Source organism: Lampris incognitus, chromosome 3 (assembly GCF_029633865.1).
Source record: "Lampris incognitus isolate fLamInc1 chromosome 3, fLamInc1.hap2, whole genome shotgun sequence".
NCBI classification, from domain to species: Eukaryota; Metazoa; Chordata; class Actinopteri; order Lampriformes; family Lampridae; genus Lampris; species Lampris incognitus.
Window position 1 is genome coordinate 105,343,904 of NC_079213.1, and position 17,050 is coordinate 105,360,953.

Consider the following 17,050-nt stretch of genomic DNA (forward strand, 5'->3'; position numbering starts at 1 on the left):
GACATATTTGCCGGATATAATTGCGGGGAAACACATCCAAGCTGCAGTGCGAAGCAGAAAACAGAGAGAAAAAAACAGACTTATTTATAGCAAGGTAATGAATATACTGTTGTAAGCTAAGGGGAGGGGGACGATGGGTTGAGGTTGGGGGAGGAGGGCAGAGAAAAGTTTTCGTCCAAAAGTTTTTCCATGAGAAACATCATATCGGTAGGAAAGACATCTTTTCTCCTTCTTCAATTTCTTTTTCCAGTCCAAAGCCCCTTCTCCTCACTGCAGTCTGGCCATGTCTCCTGCTCTCACCTCTCTCTCTCTCCTTTGTAATCACAGCCCTGTCTAATTCAATCACATCACATCAGGAACAGTGATTAATATTTGACAAGGATTCCACATCACGTCAGGAGCCATCCTGGGGCAGCATTGGTCCATGGCGAGCATAACACACCAGGGGTAAAGGGATGGGGGGGGGCATTTTATGGTAGGGGGATGGTGTTGGGGTTGTGGAGACACAGATGACAGGGCAGGATGGATTATAAGAAGAACCACGCAGGCTTTCTTAACATGCGTCTCGGCACTCAGAGCCTGTTGACATCTTTGACTTGCGGATGAAACGGAGAAACTTCTGTGCAGTGTTGACGTGGTGATTTACTGGAGTTTTGTCATGTCTTCTCCTGGATCGCCACCTCACCGTGGTGGAGAAGAGCTATGCTGTCCGGAGCTTGGCTCCTGGTAGGGTCACCCAAGGGGGACAGGTCAAGAGGGAGGTTCCAGACAAAGCGTGATCCAACAAAGACCCAATGAAGACCTCAACGGCGGAAGATGCCTCCAGGTCACAACAGCAGTGGAGGTGGATGAAGGCTGCAACAGAAGGTGGTCCCCAATCGTCTTGGTTCTCCATGCCATTGGACTCTGGTCACCCCCTGCCAAGGACCATGTGGTGGCTGCAGGCACATCAGCCACTCCATGTAAAAAGCTGTCATGCACAGGCGTCCGCCCATTATGCAGCTCCAGGATCGGCCTCTACGCCCACCTGAGGACCCAGAGGGAGGAAGGTCATACTCGATCCCGAGTGACCGCTGATGATGTCATGTGTTTTTATTGTAGGTCTGATGAAGTTTAGATAATTATGACAAAGGAGTATAACATCTTCGCTGTTGAAATCTGTCCACCCATTACGCCGGTGCTCTGGCATTTTCAAGTTAAACTCTTTTACTCATGGGGGAGCTCCACATTCTCTCGGTTTGTTTGTCCATGTGATGAATGGTATCTCAGGCAACCCCAGTTAACTATTGGCAACATCTGATGGAATGATTTATCTCACCACTGTATTTTTTCCCCCATTCTGATTGGCCCATGGGAGGGAGAGGTGGTTCAATACTGCTGAACCGTCCATGTGTCACATAAAACATCTACAACATCACTGTAGAAATGCTCACATGGCGGGGCAGACGCAGCTTATTCCTGGACTTGCATCGGTTTTGCTCAATCTCACTACAGTTATTATCACAAGTGCATGTCAGAAAATAATTATTTGCAAAGAAACAAGAAAGACACAAACTGAAAAACAAACAAAAATGAATACTGTGTACTGAAAAAATATTTTCATCTTGCCCAGGCAGCCAGCTAAGCAGCAAGCGGGATTCTGCAGAAACTATTTCAAAGCTTTGGAGTGTAGAATTATGGATTTGCAGAAGAGTTACCGCCCACACAAGTAACACACAAATAACACAAGAAAAATCAGCATCATGGGACAAATAAAAACTGGATTATGAGGATTAATAGTGGGTTTTTCAAACTATAGATTTCTGTCAATGATGCTGATAATGCACGTATGGCATTACCAAGTATACAAAGAGAAAAGTCAAAAGTAAACATTTTGAAAGGCAATTACACAATCCCAGTCTAATTGTCTAGCTCCTGTGAAGGAATACTAACTTCCATGTACAAATGGGTGCCATTAGGCCTTAATGCTTGCTGAGCATGATGGAGTGGCTAATTTTAGCTCAGATTCTAATGGCAGTCTGGGACAATTAACATGTCTATTACCACCGTAAACTGTGAATAACACTGAGCAGAGTAACCCATTTATTCTCCTCGAATCTGAAGTGAGTGCTTCTAGGAGACAGTCGGCGGCAGCGCTCGCTTGGTTGCTAAAATCCAACATAAGGAACGGTGTGACTTTTATGAAACAGAAATTAAGACACTAAAAGAAACTCTCGGTGTTACTGCATGTCAACTGTCATTCCACTTGATTTAATTTGTTGCGATTTTTTTTTTTAAATCTTCTTCCGAGCAATTGGAAAATCAAAAATGGTCTACCTGGCAGCCATTTTCTCAATGTGGTTCGACAAAGCAAAGAACTCTTGAGAGGTCTCTTGGGATCTCGAGTCTGGAGCACTCTTTTTATATTGCTGCTAAACAGGAATAATTGGCAAATTCAAAGGCTGTGCTGAAATTAATTATCTTCTCATTTGTCACAAGGCCAAGTAATGATCCAGCTTCATAAAGACGAACTCAATTTGTATGCCACAGCATTCCTGTTTGGCGTCACTGAGAGAGAAATGGGTGCAAATGCAACAATTTCTTGAGGAAACTGTGAATGAGACCTCAGCCTTGGCCTCCGCTGCATGGTGGAGGACTGCTGAACCTCATGTGCTTGTCATTAATCCACTCCAGATTTTTTTTCTTCATGCACAAGACCATTTTGAATGTCTTCCTTTGGTGTCGTTCAACCAAACAGTCTGACAAGTGGGGCTGTGTCAAGATTTTACCCTTTTCTCATCATAAAGTGGGACATACAGTTAACATGCAAGATGGCCAAAATTGCATAGTGAGTGAGAGCCTTAAGTTGTAGCATCGCACACCAGATCCTGGTGGCATGTCTCGCAACCTCTAAGTAAACTCTACATTGGCTCTGTATGAAACCTGAAATACACTGCGAACTCTTGCTATTGAGCTTCAGGGCTGTCCACGGTTTCGCACTGCGTTACATGGCTGATCTTTAACATAGTATGGTGGTAGACCCCCTACCCGCTCGCTCCATTCCTCTGAGGCTAATCCTATGTCACACAATATCCACTCTGACCACATTAATTCAAACCTGCATCTTTTCTCTCCATTTTTGGAGATTTTGGACATCTGGCGGCGTGGTGGCACAGTGGTTAGCGGTGTCGCCTCAGAGCAAGAAGGTCCTGGGTTCGAATCCTGGGGTTGCCCAACCTTGGGGGTCATCTCAGGTCGTCCTCTGTGTGGAGTTTATGTGTTCTCCCCATGTCTGTGTGGGTTTTCTGCAGGTGCTCCGGTTTCCCCCACCATCAAAAAGACATGCATGTTAGGGTTACTACTCTTGTCTGTGCCCCTGACCGAGGCATGGCAAGACGAACTGGAGTTGGTCCCCGGGTGCTGCACCGCAGCTGCCCACTGCTCCTAGCTACACAGCTAGGATGGGGTAAATGCAGAGCAGAATTTCCCTACAGGGATCAATGAAGTATCTCAAAATCAAAAATCCAAAAAAAAAAAAAAAGTTTGGCCTCTCATCTACACTAAGCTGTGGTGTTTTCAACCATCAAAAATGGCGCTCTTTGAAAACACTTTCCAAATTGGATAAATGTCAGAGCACTTCTTTGGTATTGTACTGTGGATGGCGAAAACGTGGTTTTCAAGTTGATCTGTGTTGGTGTGGCCGTACTCCTCATCTCACGATCCCTAAAAAACAACAGTCACTCTTTTGGTGGCTTCAGACTGAGGAAGGACCTGCTCCTCTTCAAAAAGCTTTGTTGTGATCACCGGTTTGAATCCCTGTGTTATCTCCGGCTTGGTCGGGCGTCCCTACAGACACAATTGGGCGTGTCTGCAGGTGGGAAGCCAGATGTGGGATGTGGGTGTGTGTCCTGGTTGCTGCACCAGCTCCTCTTCTGGTCGGTCGGGGTGCCTGTTCGGGGGGGAGGGGGAACTGGGGGGGGGGGTAGCATGATCCTCCCATGCGCTACATCTCCCTGGCGAAATTCCTCACTGTCAGGTGGAAAAAAGCAGCTGCCGACTCCACATGTATGGGAGGAGGCATGTGGTAGTCTGCAGCGCTCCCCGGATCGACAGAGGGGGTGGAGCAGCGACCGGGACGGCTCCGAAGAGTCGGGTAATTGGCCAAGTACAATTCAGAGAAAAAGGGGGAAAAATCCAACCCCCCCCCAAAAAGTCACCTTGTTCACATCTCCTACTTAGTGTTTTGTCATCTATAATTGTCTACTTGTAATTTTTTTGCATTCTGTTTTTGTTTTAAAACCTTTGTGAAGGCGCTTTGGGAACAACCTTTATTGTTATCACGACCATGTGAACTCTTACCTATACACCCCAGGCGGGGGCTGAGGGATGACAAAGCTCTTCTCCAGGTCACGGAGTACGTCGTTCAGCATGCGGACGTGGGCGGGGTCACGCTCTTTGGGGTCATTCGCAGGCCGCATGGTCTCCGACTGAAAGAAAGCAGCTCTGTCTCTGAAGGAGGAGGCTGAGGACAAGAGGGCTGGGGAGGCTGCACTGTTGTCTACACAAACACGTGCACACACACACATGCACACACACACACACACAGTGGTGGAAGACGTATTCAGAACTTTTACTTCAGTAAAAGTAGCAATACCACAGTGTAAAAATACTTTGTTACAAGTAAAGGTCCTGCATTCAAAATCGTACTTAAGTACAAAAGTATTAACATCACAATAAATGTAAAGTAGCAAAAGTAAAAGTACTCATTATGTAGAATGGCCCATTTCAGAATCATGTATCATATTATTGGACTATAATTATTGATGCAATTACGTGTTCATCACATTAATGCTGCAGCTGTGAAATGTGGAGCTAATTTAAATTACTTTATATACTGCTGGGTAGCTTAGCCTATAACAAATATATCATTATTAGTTGATATGTAATTAGTATTAATAATCTAAATCTGCAAAGTAACTATCAACTTAAGCTGTCAAATGTAGTGGAGTAAAAAGTACCATATTTCCCTCCGAAATGTAGTGGAGTAAAAGTATAAAGAAGTATAAAATGGAAAAATCGTACTTAAGTACAGTACTTGAGTAAATGTACTTAGTTACATTCCACCACTGCATACACAGATATGTTTGTTTATATATCCTTGTGGGGACAAAAATTATGTGGCAACATCCTATTTCCCTAACCCGAATCTTAACCCTTCCCCTAATGGTAACCCCACCACAACTCCAACCTTAAAGGGGACGTGAAACACTCAGTCAAGTCAGCATGAGTTACAAGATGCATAAACCCAGCCCTGTGCGATATGACGACATATATCATGTGATGATAGAAAATCTCTATCGCTCGATCGTTTATTTTGTTGTGTCGCAAATCCCACTCTTTACGGCAATGTTTTTCGTCATTTGGATGACCCTTTCTGCTCTTTGCACAACACGGACGCAGGCAGGAAATTTGCATGAAGGCAATACAAAGGAGGACAGTGAAGGTAACGCAGAACGGGGTAACTCCGACCAGCCAGAACAAAACGAGGAGCTTGTACCTAAAAGGGGGGCTGCTTCTATCGTATGGACATGGTTTGGCTATGAAAAGTCTGACACGGACCACAAAACCATACTTTGCAAAATATGCCGCACGCCGGTCCCCACAACAGACTCAAACACCACAAGCCTCTTTTACAACCTATGCAAGAATCAACTTGTCAAAGGTTCTAAATATGAGGAGAAAAATAATCAAATATGAGTAAGTACCTCTTATTTGTCGAGCATATAACTCAAAATGTAATGAGGTCTTTCAATGTGGTCATTTTATATACACTATTTATTCCCTTGAATTTACAGAAAATGTGCTATATCATGACATGTATCGTTGTCGTGATATGAATGACCTGTAGGCTATCGTGATATGAGATTTTGGTCATATCGCACAGCCCTAAACAACCTGTGCTCAAAACCGCAAGTTACTGCCAGTAAAATGAATTAATACTTGATGTTCTTTTTTAAAATATTCTGATTCTCCCCCATCTATGGTGGACAGTGCCTTCTCAATGTGGTCTAGCTTTGGTATTAAAAGGTTCAGAGATCTCTATACTAATAATACATTTCCTACATTTGAGCAACTCTCAGCCAAATTCGGGCTTCCCAGACATCGTAATTTTAGGTACTTACACATCCAGAGTTTTATCTGCAGCATGGATCCTCGATTCCCCGCTCTTCTTGGTGACACACAGTTTGATGCTTTCCTTACCCCCCCCTTCCTACTCTGAAAAGTACCCTGCCAATAGTCTATAGACAAATTTGTTCTCTACAGGTCACCTCATTAAACGATATTAAATCTTCATGGGAGGTGGAAGTGGGTGAGGAAATTCCTGATGAATTATTGGTAGAGGCAATCAAAAGGGTACACACCTCTACTTGCGCCCGACACGGCCTCATCCAATGCAAACTCATTCACAGGGCTCACTGGACCAACGCAAGATTAGCTAAAATTTACAAAAACGTTAGCCCTAACTGTGTAAGGTGTAACCAATCTCCTGCAAATCATGTTCATATGTTTTGGGGTTGCCCATCTCTTGTTGGTTTTTGGGAAGACATATTTAACACACTCTCTGAAATAAGTGGCACACAGATCGAACCATACCAACCCGTTGCCCTATTTGGGTTGCCTCACCCACATTACGACTGACTAAAATGGATAAGGACATAATTGCCTTTGTCACCCTGTTGGTGAGGTGACTGATCTTGCTTAGATGGAAATCTCCGGCACCCCCTTCCCATGCTCTCTGGATTAAAGCTGTTTTAAATTGCATAACGCTGGAAAAAATTAGAGATACACTGAAAGGATCCATAAACACATTTTGTGTAACGTGGACTCCCTTCTTTTCTCATGTTAAGCGATTAAACCTCCCTGCAGTTCCAGAATGATGTATTACCATGTTTAAATGTAGCCTGTATTCTGATCCTCGTTGGAGGAGGCTGAGGACATAATACACTCCGGTGATGCAAAGGGCCTTGTATACGTCTACAGGACACCCAAGGTGACATGTACTGTCTGAATTTATTGAACTATGGCAATGACAATGGTACTTTTTTTTGTCATTGTTATGATCTCGTCCCATGTTCTGTTTTCGTTTTTTGTTGTTTGGATGTTGTTTTGTATTCCTAACACAGACATCTCCAGTTTGATTATTTTGTAAATACTGATGATGTTGAAAACCAAATAAACAAAGTTGTAAAAAAAAATGGGGAGAAAAAAAAAGGGGGGAATCCCCCCCCGAAAAGGGTGATGTGCAGAACTGTAGCAGCTACAGAGGTATAAAGTAATCAGTCACAGCATGAAGATATGGGAAAGAGTAATAGAAGCTAGGTTAAGAGGAGAGGTGATGATTAGCCAGCAGCAGTATGGTTTTACCCTGCTTTCAAGTGCATGTGGGATTGATCGGATGATGGTTTTCTCCGACTGCGGAAGTCGTTCACGCGACTTGCATGCATTCAGTTCGTTTGTGGTCGGAAGCCGGGGAGAACAAAACGCCTGCTCTGTTTGTGGCTCCTGCTAGCGTACAGCAAATGCATCCACAGCTGTTACCTGTACCTTTATGATGCTGAAGAGGAGAGGAAACGCACACGGTGATTAGTAAACATTTTATATGGCCAATTATTCCGTTTCTTGATTCTACCTGAATTATTTATTAGCAAACTAACGAAGCTAACTCGCTGACGCTGTTGTCACTTTCAGGGGGTTCGGTTGAGTTAACGAGACGCTCCAAACATTCGTGGTTGAGCGCGGCCATGTTGAAATAGACAATGATGTCAGAACTCGGCCAGTTCGTGTTGCACCTACAATTCCGATGTACCCGACTTGATTATCCCACTTTGTAGGGTGTTCATGCGCTCTTCCAAGTGGGAAGCTCGTATATCCGATAAACCCGACACCACTTGAAAGCACTTTCATGCCACGAAAGAGCACCACAGATGTGATGTTTGCTTTGAGAATGTTGATGGAGCAGTATAGAGAAGGCCAGAAGGAGGTACATTGTGTCTTTGTGGATTTAGAGAAAGCATACGACAGGGTGCCGAGAGAGGAGGTGTGGTATTGTATGAGGAAGTCGGGAGTGGCAGAGAAGTATGTAGGTGATGCAGGACATGTATGAGAGAAGTGTGACAGTGGTGAGGTGTGCGGTAGGAATAACAGATGGGTTCAAGGTGGAGGTGGGATTACGTCAAGGATCGGCTCTGAGCTCTCTCTTGTTTGCAGTGGTGACGGACAGGTTGACGGACGAGATCAGGCAGGAGTGATTTGCGACAGAAGGGTTACCAGCAAGAGTTAAAGGGAAGGTTTATAAGATGGTTGTGAGAGCAGCTATGTTATATGGTCTGGAGATAGTGGCACCGATGAAAAGACAGGAGGCGGAGCTGGAGGTGACGAAGAAGGACAGGATTAGGAACAAGTACATTAGAGGGACAGCTCGGGTTGGACGGTTTGGAGACAAAGCAAGAGAGACAAGATTGAGATGGTTTGGACATGTGTGGAGGAGAGATGCTGGGTATACTGGGAGAAGGATGCTGAATATGGAGCTGCCAGGGAAGAGGAAAAGAAGAAGACCAAAGAGGAGGTTTATGGATGTGGTGAAGGAGGACATGCAGGTGGCTGGTGTGACAGAGGAAGATGCAGAGGACAGGAAGAGATGGGAACAGATGATTCGCTGTGGCGACCCCTAACGGGAGCAGCCGAAAGTGGTAGTAGGGAATTTATTTATTTCAAATGCCAACTTAAAGCAACTTTAAATTCAAAGTAGACTATTTCTTTACTATCACTTTTTTTATATACATTTTTTTAGAGATCGTGTCTATCAGGTTTTCAGGTACATCAGTTTGCTGATGTACCTGAATAAGCCTGAATAATCTATAAACCCCATTTAGATGTAATAATGTGTGACTATTGAGACAAACATCACATAGTACCAGGAGGGAACTCTAACATAAAAGAAAATCAAGATAGACTCGTCAAGGCCGCCGAAATCACTGAACTTGACTGGGAATGTAGACTGCGACTGGAGGACGTTCAAACAGCAACCACGCTGTATATGCAGGTCATGGGACTGGATGGACAGCCAGACCTCCGAAAAATAACGTGGCTTCTCAAAGTCACGGGACCTCAAGCAATCAAAGTGTTTAGCAGATCCAGAAGATAAATACAAATTCGGAAAGGTTGTAAAAAAAAGTCTGATGAACACTGTTCACAAAGACATGTCTTTCATTCTCACAATCAGTTACAAGGGGAAAGTTGATAGTTTCATGACAGACCTTAAATTAAAAGCCCGCACCTGCAACTTTGGCCTTTTGGTTTCAACAGGTACATCAGCAAACATTTCCATTCTCTGAGAGCTTGGGCTATAAAAATAAAATTGACTTGACTTGACTTGATTATCTAGAAGCCTTACACCTGTGCCACCCATAAACTTGGACACCACTGCCACCTAGTGGACAGGTAATACATTAACATACATGCATATCATTACAGAAAACAAAAAAACCTGAGCTGTAGAGATCAGGTTTGCTGAGTGATGCTATATAGCTATGTGCTATCTTCGGAGAAAATGCCTTTTGCCTGTGGGAGATTTTTTTTTGCAGTACCGCAATTGGCCACCAGGTCAAATTAGCAGCAAGGACCACGACCGTTCCTGGGGGCCTGCCTATGGCCCGAATTCCCCGAAATCAATTAAAGAGGCTCTGGGATTGACACTTTCCCTTCTTGGCTTTCTTTCTTCTTGGCTTCATTAAACCGTCTCCAGCAACAATAGTAAGTATCTATATTATATATATATATATATATATATATATATATATATATATATAAACACGGATACAGGAAAAAATATTTTTTTCCCTGTATCCGTGTTGATAAATTCCGCTCCTCATTAGTTGAGCACTCAACACCATTGACGGTTTCGGGGGAAAAAAAAAACAAAAAAAACAAAAACGCTCTATATATATATCTATATCAATCGGCGTTGACACAGTGACGTCACTGGGACTCAATTTTAGCAGCATTTCAGAAACACACAGAAGACTGCTTGGTATCATGGCTCTTAAACTGTGGAACGACTTTCCAATGGAAATTGGATTCATCAAAACCTGTTACCATTTAAAAAAAACCAAAACAATGAAAAGCAAACCGCTCTATACCCATCCCAAATCTGATACTGTTTTATCTGTTGGCTGCTTCTGCTGTTATACTGCTATGAAGCACTTTGGAAACCTGGTTTGGAAAGGTGCATTGAAAACAAAGTCACTTGGTTAATATCTTCAGTAGTTGTCAAATAACTTGGAGGTTGCACCCAAGCGCCCCCCCCCCCCACACACACACTGAAATAGACTTCTTATGATCTCTCCTTCAAACACACACCCACACCAACACTTCCCCGATACATTCAATGGGGCCCCCCCCGGGCCCCCCATTGAAGGATAGGATGTTGCAAATGGGTAAAACCTCCGGCAGATTTAACAGGATGTAATGGCCGTGTTTACTGACCAAAACCAACGGCAAAACTCAAAAACATGTCAGCATGAGCTATCATTACATTCCCATACAGTTTAAGCCAGGAAAAAACAAACAAAGCTCGCTAAAACTGATCTTTTCATGAACCTGTTCAATAATTGGTGTGTGTGTGTGCGCATGTGTGTATGTATATGCATGCATGTATATGTACTCAGGTGTATGTGCTGTATGTTGTGGTTTGTGTGTCTTTGCGTGGGTGGATGATTCACTGTAATGCATCATGGTGTGTGTGTGCACATACACAAGTGGGCATTTGTATAATTTTTTTTCCAACGTGCATGAATATAAGATGTGGAACATCGCTCTGTGACCCAGTGGGGTACAAACATGGTGTGACTCATTAGTAGACGGGAGGAGAGAGGGGAGGAATGGAAGAGAGGAGAGGGAACGCAAGGAGAAAGAGTCATGACGGAAATAGATAAAGAGAGCTGTTCTCTCCTACAAATTTAAATGGTTCTTGCTCCTTGGAGCCAGATGGGACTCATAAAATATTGTTTGATTGCTGTCATCCATCATATTGGTTGACACTAAAAGATGGTGTGTGTGTGTGTGTGTGTGTGTGTGTATATATATATATATATATATATATATATATATAATAAATCTCCCTCTCACCCTATTTCGGGTGGTGTGTGTCTTGTGTCTTCCTCAAGCTTTGAGGGTTCTCCACAGTATCTTAGCTGTTTCTAGGACTGTGCTCTTCTGGACAGAGACCTCAGATGTTGTTTCTGGAATCTGCTGGAGCCACTCTCCCAGTCTGGGGGTCACTAGGGACTGCTGTGGATTTCACCTTCCACTTCTGATCTAGTTCTTCATTCAGCCCTTGGTGTTTCTCTAGCTTCTCATGCTCTTTCTTCCTGATGTTGCCGTCGCTCGGGATTGCTACATCGATCACTGCTGCTGTCTTCTGTTCCTTGTCGACCACCACAATGTCTGGTTGGTTAGCCACCACCTGCCTGTCAGTCTGGAACTTGAAACCCCACAGGATCTTAGCTCTGCCATTCTCAACCACCTTTGGCGGTGTCTCCCATTTGGACTTGGGGACATCCAGTCTGTATTCAGTACAGATATTCCTCTACACTCTCCCAGCCACTTGGTTATGCCGTTCAGTGTATGCTTTCCCAGCTAGCATTTTACACCCTGCTACTAAGCGCTGGACTGTCTCAGGGGCATCTTTGTACAGCCTGCATCTTGGGTCTTGTCTGGTGTGGTAGACCCCTGCCTCAACCAATCTGGTGCCGAGTGCCTGTTCTTGTGCCGTTATGATCAGAGCCTCTGTGCTGTCCTTCAGTCCAGCCTTTTCTAGACACTGGCAGGATTTCTCGATATCAGCCACATCTTCTATCTGTTGATGGTACATCCCATGGAGGGGCTTGGTCTTCCATGATACCTGCTCCTAATCTTCTTCCTCCCCACTCTCTTTCTTCTGCTGCCTGAGGTACTCATAAAGCAGTTCGTCCTGGAGGGCCCTCTTTCTGATGTACTCGTGGGTGTTCCTTGCTTCATCCTTGACAGTGGCTCTGACACTCACTAACCCTCGGCCCCCCATCTTTCCGCTTACTGTAAAGTCTCAGGGTGGTGAATTTGGGGTGGAACGTTTTGTGCATTGTGAGGAGTTTCCATGTCCTGATATCTGCGACCTTTACCTCCTCCTTTGGTCAGCATACAGACTGGAGGTCCCCAAGTCCAGAGAAAAACCAAGGGCTGAAGGAAGAGCCAGATGGGATGTGGAAGGTGAAATCCACAGTAGCCCCAGTGGTAATATGAGCACTAGGGGCTGTGACCCCAAACTGGGGGAGAGCGGCTCCAGCAGATTCCAGGAACAGATTCCAGGACCAACATCTGAGGTCTCTATCCAGAAGAGTGTGCTCCTAGGAACAGCTAAGAACTGTGCAGAACCCTCAAACTCCCTGGCTTCTGGTAGAGGACCCGAGCTTGAGGAAGACACACCCCACCTGAAAAAGCGCGAGGGGGAGATTTTACATATATTGGAAGAGAAAGAAAGATTGAGAGTAACATTTCTACCTCAGTTTGGACATGTGAATACTTTTCCTCACTTCACCCTCACCTTGAAAAAAACAAATTGCCACCGACCGGCAATTTAAAGTAAAGTTATTGTGATAGACTTTGTTTCTTCCTTGTCTTATGCTTAAACATAATATGCTGTAAAAATATTAAAAGAAAAAACCTCTATTGGCAAGAGTACTTGTTAGCAGAGATGTTCTTTGCAGTTCAGAGTCTATTTTAGGGGAAATATTTCAAGGCGGGTGCCTTGAAATATTTCCCCTAAAATAGACTCCTCTGCCCCTATATGCAAGTCTATAATGCTAGAGCTTACCCCATCTTCACCAACAGTATATTCATCCATGTCCTGCCTTGTAGGTTGATTTAAAACCCGACTGAGAAAAACGCCTTGAATTCCATTTTCAAAGAAGATGACTCTTTAAGCGGCGTGATGTTTCGCTTTAGAAAACAGCAAGTTATGAATGATTCAGCAGGCAATAGGTTGTAAGCAGCGCTATGTAAAACAGTGTGAATAGTTCTCTTATTCGTGTCAAGACAGCTATTCATGACACTGCACAGAGCACATGGAGCCACACTTATGTTTGATTTCTGCAGCAGATATACACACACACACACACACACACACACACACACACACACACACACACACACACACACACACACACACACACACACACACACACAGACGTGACGTGACTATTGTCTCTGTTCTGGTTTGAGGTTCCAGCTGAGCACCAAAGGCACTTCTGCTGCCGAGTGCAGTTGCTTGTTTAATGATGATTCTCGACGGAACGCACAACACCAAAGGCATTACAATAAAAGAAGACAAGTAAAAGACAATAGAGGTGAGGGGGAAAAAAGTTGAACACGAGTTTTTTTTGTTTTTGTCTTCTTTCTTTTTTTTCATTCTTCAGGAATTCAATTAGCTTTGTTTGTTTGAGCTGGTCATGAATACTGCCGTTCACTACGCTCGTGGTCTGTGAAGAATCCATTAAGCATCAGTAGTCCAGACCTGTAGGGGCTGTTAAAACACCCAGAGACCTGAGAGACACACACACACACACACACAACACACACACACACACACACACACACACACACACACACACACACACACACACACACACACAACACACACACACAGTGGGAGCGTAGGTACAAGTAACTATCCTCTCTCTCTCTTTCTCCATCCCTCACTTCCCCCACTCTCTTCTTCCCTCTCTCTCTCTCCATCCCTCACGTCCCCCTCTCTCTCTCCATCCCTCACGTCCCCCTCTCTCTCTCCATCCCTCACGTCCCCCTCTCTCTTCTTCCCTCTCTCTCTCCATCCCTCACTTCCCCCCCTCTCTCTCTCCATCCCTCACGTCCCCCTCTCTCTTCTTCCCTCTCTCTCTCCATCCCTCACGCCCCCCTCTCTCTTCTTCCCTCTCTCTCTCCACCCCTCACGTCCCCCTCTCTCTTCTTCCCTCTCTCTCTCCATCCCTCACGCCCCCCTCTCTCTTCTTCCCTCTCTCTCTCCATCCCTCACGCCCCCCTCTCTCTTCTTCCCTCTCTCTCTCCATCCCTCTCTCTCTCCATCCCTCACGTCCCCCTCTCTCTTCTTCCCTCTCTCTCTCCATCCCTCACTTCCTCCTCTCTCTCCTTCTCTCTTTCGCTTTCTCTCTCACCCTCTCTCTTTTTCCATCCATTTCCCTCTCTTCGTCCCTCTCTCTCTCTATCCCTCTCCTTCTCTTTCGTTTTCTCTTTCTCTCACTCCCCTCTTCTTCCCTCTCCTTCCCTCTCTCTCTCGCTCCATCCCTCACTTACCCCCTCTCTCATTCTCTCTTCTGCTTTCTCTCTCGCCCTCTCTCCATCCCTCACTCCCCTCTCTCTCTCCATCCCTCTCTTCCCTCCCTTCCCCCCCTCTCTCCATCCCTCTCTTCCCTCTCTCTCAAATATACTGATGGAGGACACACACTCACACGCTTACCCCTACACCCATAAAACCACACAACCTTTACATATCCTTCTGATGGTCACACACATGCAGGCACAACACCCCACCCCCCCGAGCCACAGACACACACATATACATCAGCATGTGCCCCCAAAGTGTCAGTATATACATATCGACAATAACACAATTTTGGAGATGATCGACCACACAACTGCACACAAGGATGCACCCAGTCGTCCGTACGGCACATGCAGCCTCATCCCAAACACACACTCGGGTAAGCAAACGTGCACCCCCACCCAGCGTCCTACTCACCCCCCGAATTCCATCACACACCCAGAATTATTAATTTTAATGTCCTTCTTCTCTCCTTCCTCTCCATCTGTGCCTTCGTTTATTTTTAAACAGCCCAGATAAAAGCCTTCTAGTCCCCCCCACCCCACCCCATGAAAACACACACACACACACACACACACACACACACACACACACACACACACACCACCTGTTTGCTGGGCTGAACAGGAGCAGCTTGTTGCTTGGCTGCAGAGACTGGTGCAACACATCAGTTATAGCTCAAGACAGACGGGAGGAATAAAATGGAGACGGAGAGGGCGGATAGAAAGTGTGTAAAACAGAGAGACAGATAGGGATGAGAGAGTTATTACAGGGGACGAAAGCAAGAGAGGTGGACTGTCACACTAATAAGTCATCTCTTCTTTAAAGCACTCATTCACTTTTGCAAAGCATCTCTGTCTCTGTCTGTGTGTGTGTGTGTGTGTGTGTGTGTCTCTCTCTCTCTCTCTCTCTCTCTCTCTCTCTCAGGTTATAATCTGTCCATTAGTCCGAGACAGGGGAGCATAACCACTTCATCTCAACACTAATGGGACCGTGCTTACATGCTTAGACAGAATCAGTGAAGCTGAGCGGCTGAACGACAGCCACCCCGGTACAATGACTGAGAGCCGGAGCTCCGAGATGCAGACTGGCTGAGGAGTGTCACGGCCTCAGCCGGAGCCCCCGGTTCCTCCTAGCTCCCTCCTCGGCTCCGTCTCTCTGCACACCGGCCACTCCTGCAACAGCCACCTGCACACCTCTGCACCACTTGTCTGCCAATCACCTGTCAGCCAGTTTTCATATCCTGCCTGTCTGGTCTGCCTGGTTTTGATTGGGCCTGTAAGTGACTTTGTATTCTGCCTCACTGAGGTACAGAACCAAGAGGTGCGGTCAAAATAAAGTAGGGTGGGGCATCCGGGTGGCGTGGCGGTGTATTCCGTTGCCTACCAACATGAAGATCGGTGGTTCGAATCCCCGTGTTACCTCCAGCTTGGTCGGACCCCCCCCCTACAGACACAACTGGCCGTGTCTGCGGGTGGGAAGCTGGACGTGGGTACATGTCCCGGTCGCTGCACTAGCACCTCCTCTGGTTGGTCAGGGACTCTGTTCGGGGGGAGGGGGAACTGGGGGGAATAACATGATCCTCCCACACACTACGTCCTCCTGGTGACACTCCTCACTGTTAGGTGAAAAGAAGCGGCTGGCGACTCCACATGTATCAGAGGAGACATGTGGTGGTCTGCAGCCCCCCCCCCCCCCCAGCTCGGCAGAGGGGGTGGAGCAGCGACCGGGACGGCTCGGAAGAGTAGGGTAACTGGCCAGATACAATTGGGAGAAAAGGGGGGATAAAAAGCCCCCAAAAATAAAAAATACATTAGAGCAGCACACACTTTGTTTCCCATGTTATGACAGGTGCATTAGTGCCAATGGGTCGGTGAGGGCCAGACTTTGGCTATCGTGGGCTGAACCTGGTCCGCTTACCGCTTATTGGGGTTCATCCAGTAGTGAGGTCAGCCATCGCAAACTAAGAATAACTTACCTTAGTCTCATCAGGCAAGACATCGAGAAGATAAGATGTCGAGGACTTCTGGGGACATTTGATTTCAATCTTTTGTCATTTCTCCTCCACCCGATTCCAGGCTCAACATTTTGATTGGCTGCACTGGCTGTCAATCACTGGTAGTTTGACACCTCGTCACCGGTAGATTACGCCACCACGTGTGCCATATTTTGTTTTGGGCAACATTGTAAACTATATGAAAAGATCAGATATGCACTTTTAGACGTGGTATCGATGCAAGTCTGCAAAACACACAACAGTACTGACACGAATCCACCACAAACGTCATGTTGACAGTCCTTAAAAAGCTGCACTCAACGTGCTTGCTTGGATTTGATTTCTCAACCTCTTGTTTTCTCTGCCCCGTTTCCATCTGAAATAAATGGAGAAGTTCAACAGCAATCACTAAGATTTTACATTCTTTTGTCCATTTGAAATGCAAAGATGATGTGGCGAATCTGTTGGACAGCTGATCAATATTAAAGTCAAACAGTGTTAGAATTTGTGTTAGGATGCTGTATTTAAATGGGACAACTTCTGTATGTTACTTCAGTTGAAGATGGTTTGGCTGATAAGCCAGCAATAAGTTTTGACTGATCAAACCAGGCCTCTTATTTTTTTTAAATTTTTTTTGTATCCAG

General features: G+C 45.5%; 1 protein-coding gene across 1 annotated transcript in view; it reads right to left on the bottom strand.

Annotated features, from left to right (window-relative positions):
* The window catches only part of LOC130110714 (inactive N-acetylated-alpha-linked acidic dipeptidase-like protein 2), a 402,779-nt gene that overhangs the window by 8,089 nt on the left and 377,640 nt on the right, over positions 1–17,050 (bottom strand). The window contains exon 14 of the mRNA XM_056277895.1: positions 4,339–4,537. Coding sequence (XP_056133870.1) covers positions 4,339–4,537 — 199 coding nt within the window. The remainder of the gene's footprint in view (positions 1–4,338; positions 4,538–17,050) is intronic.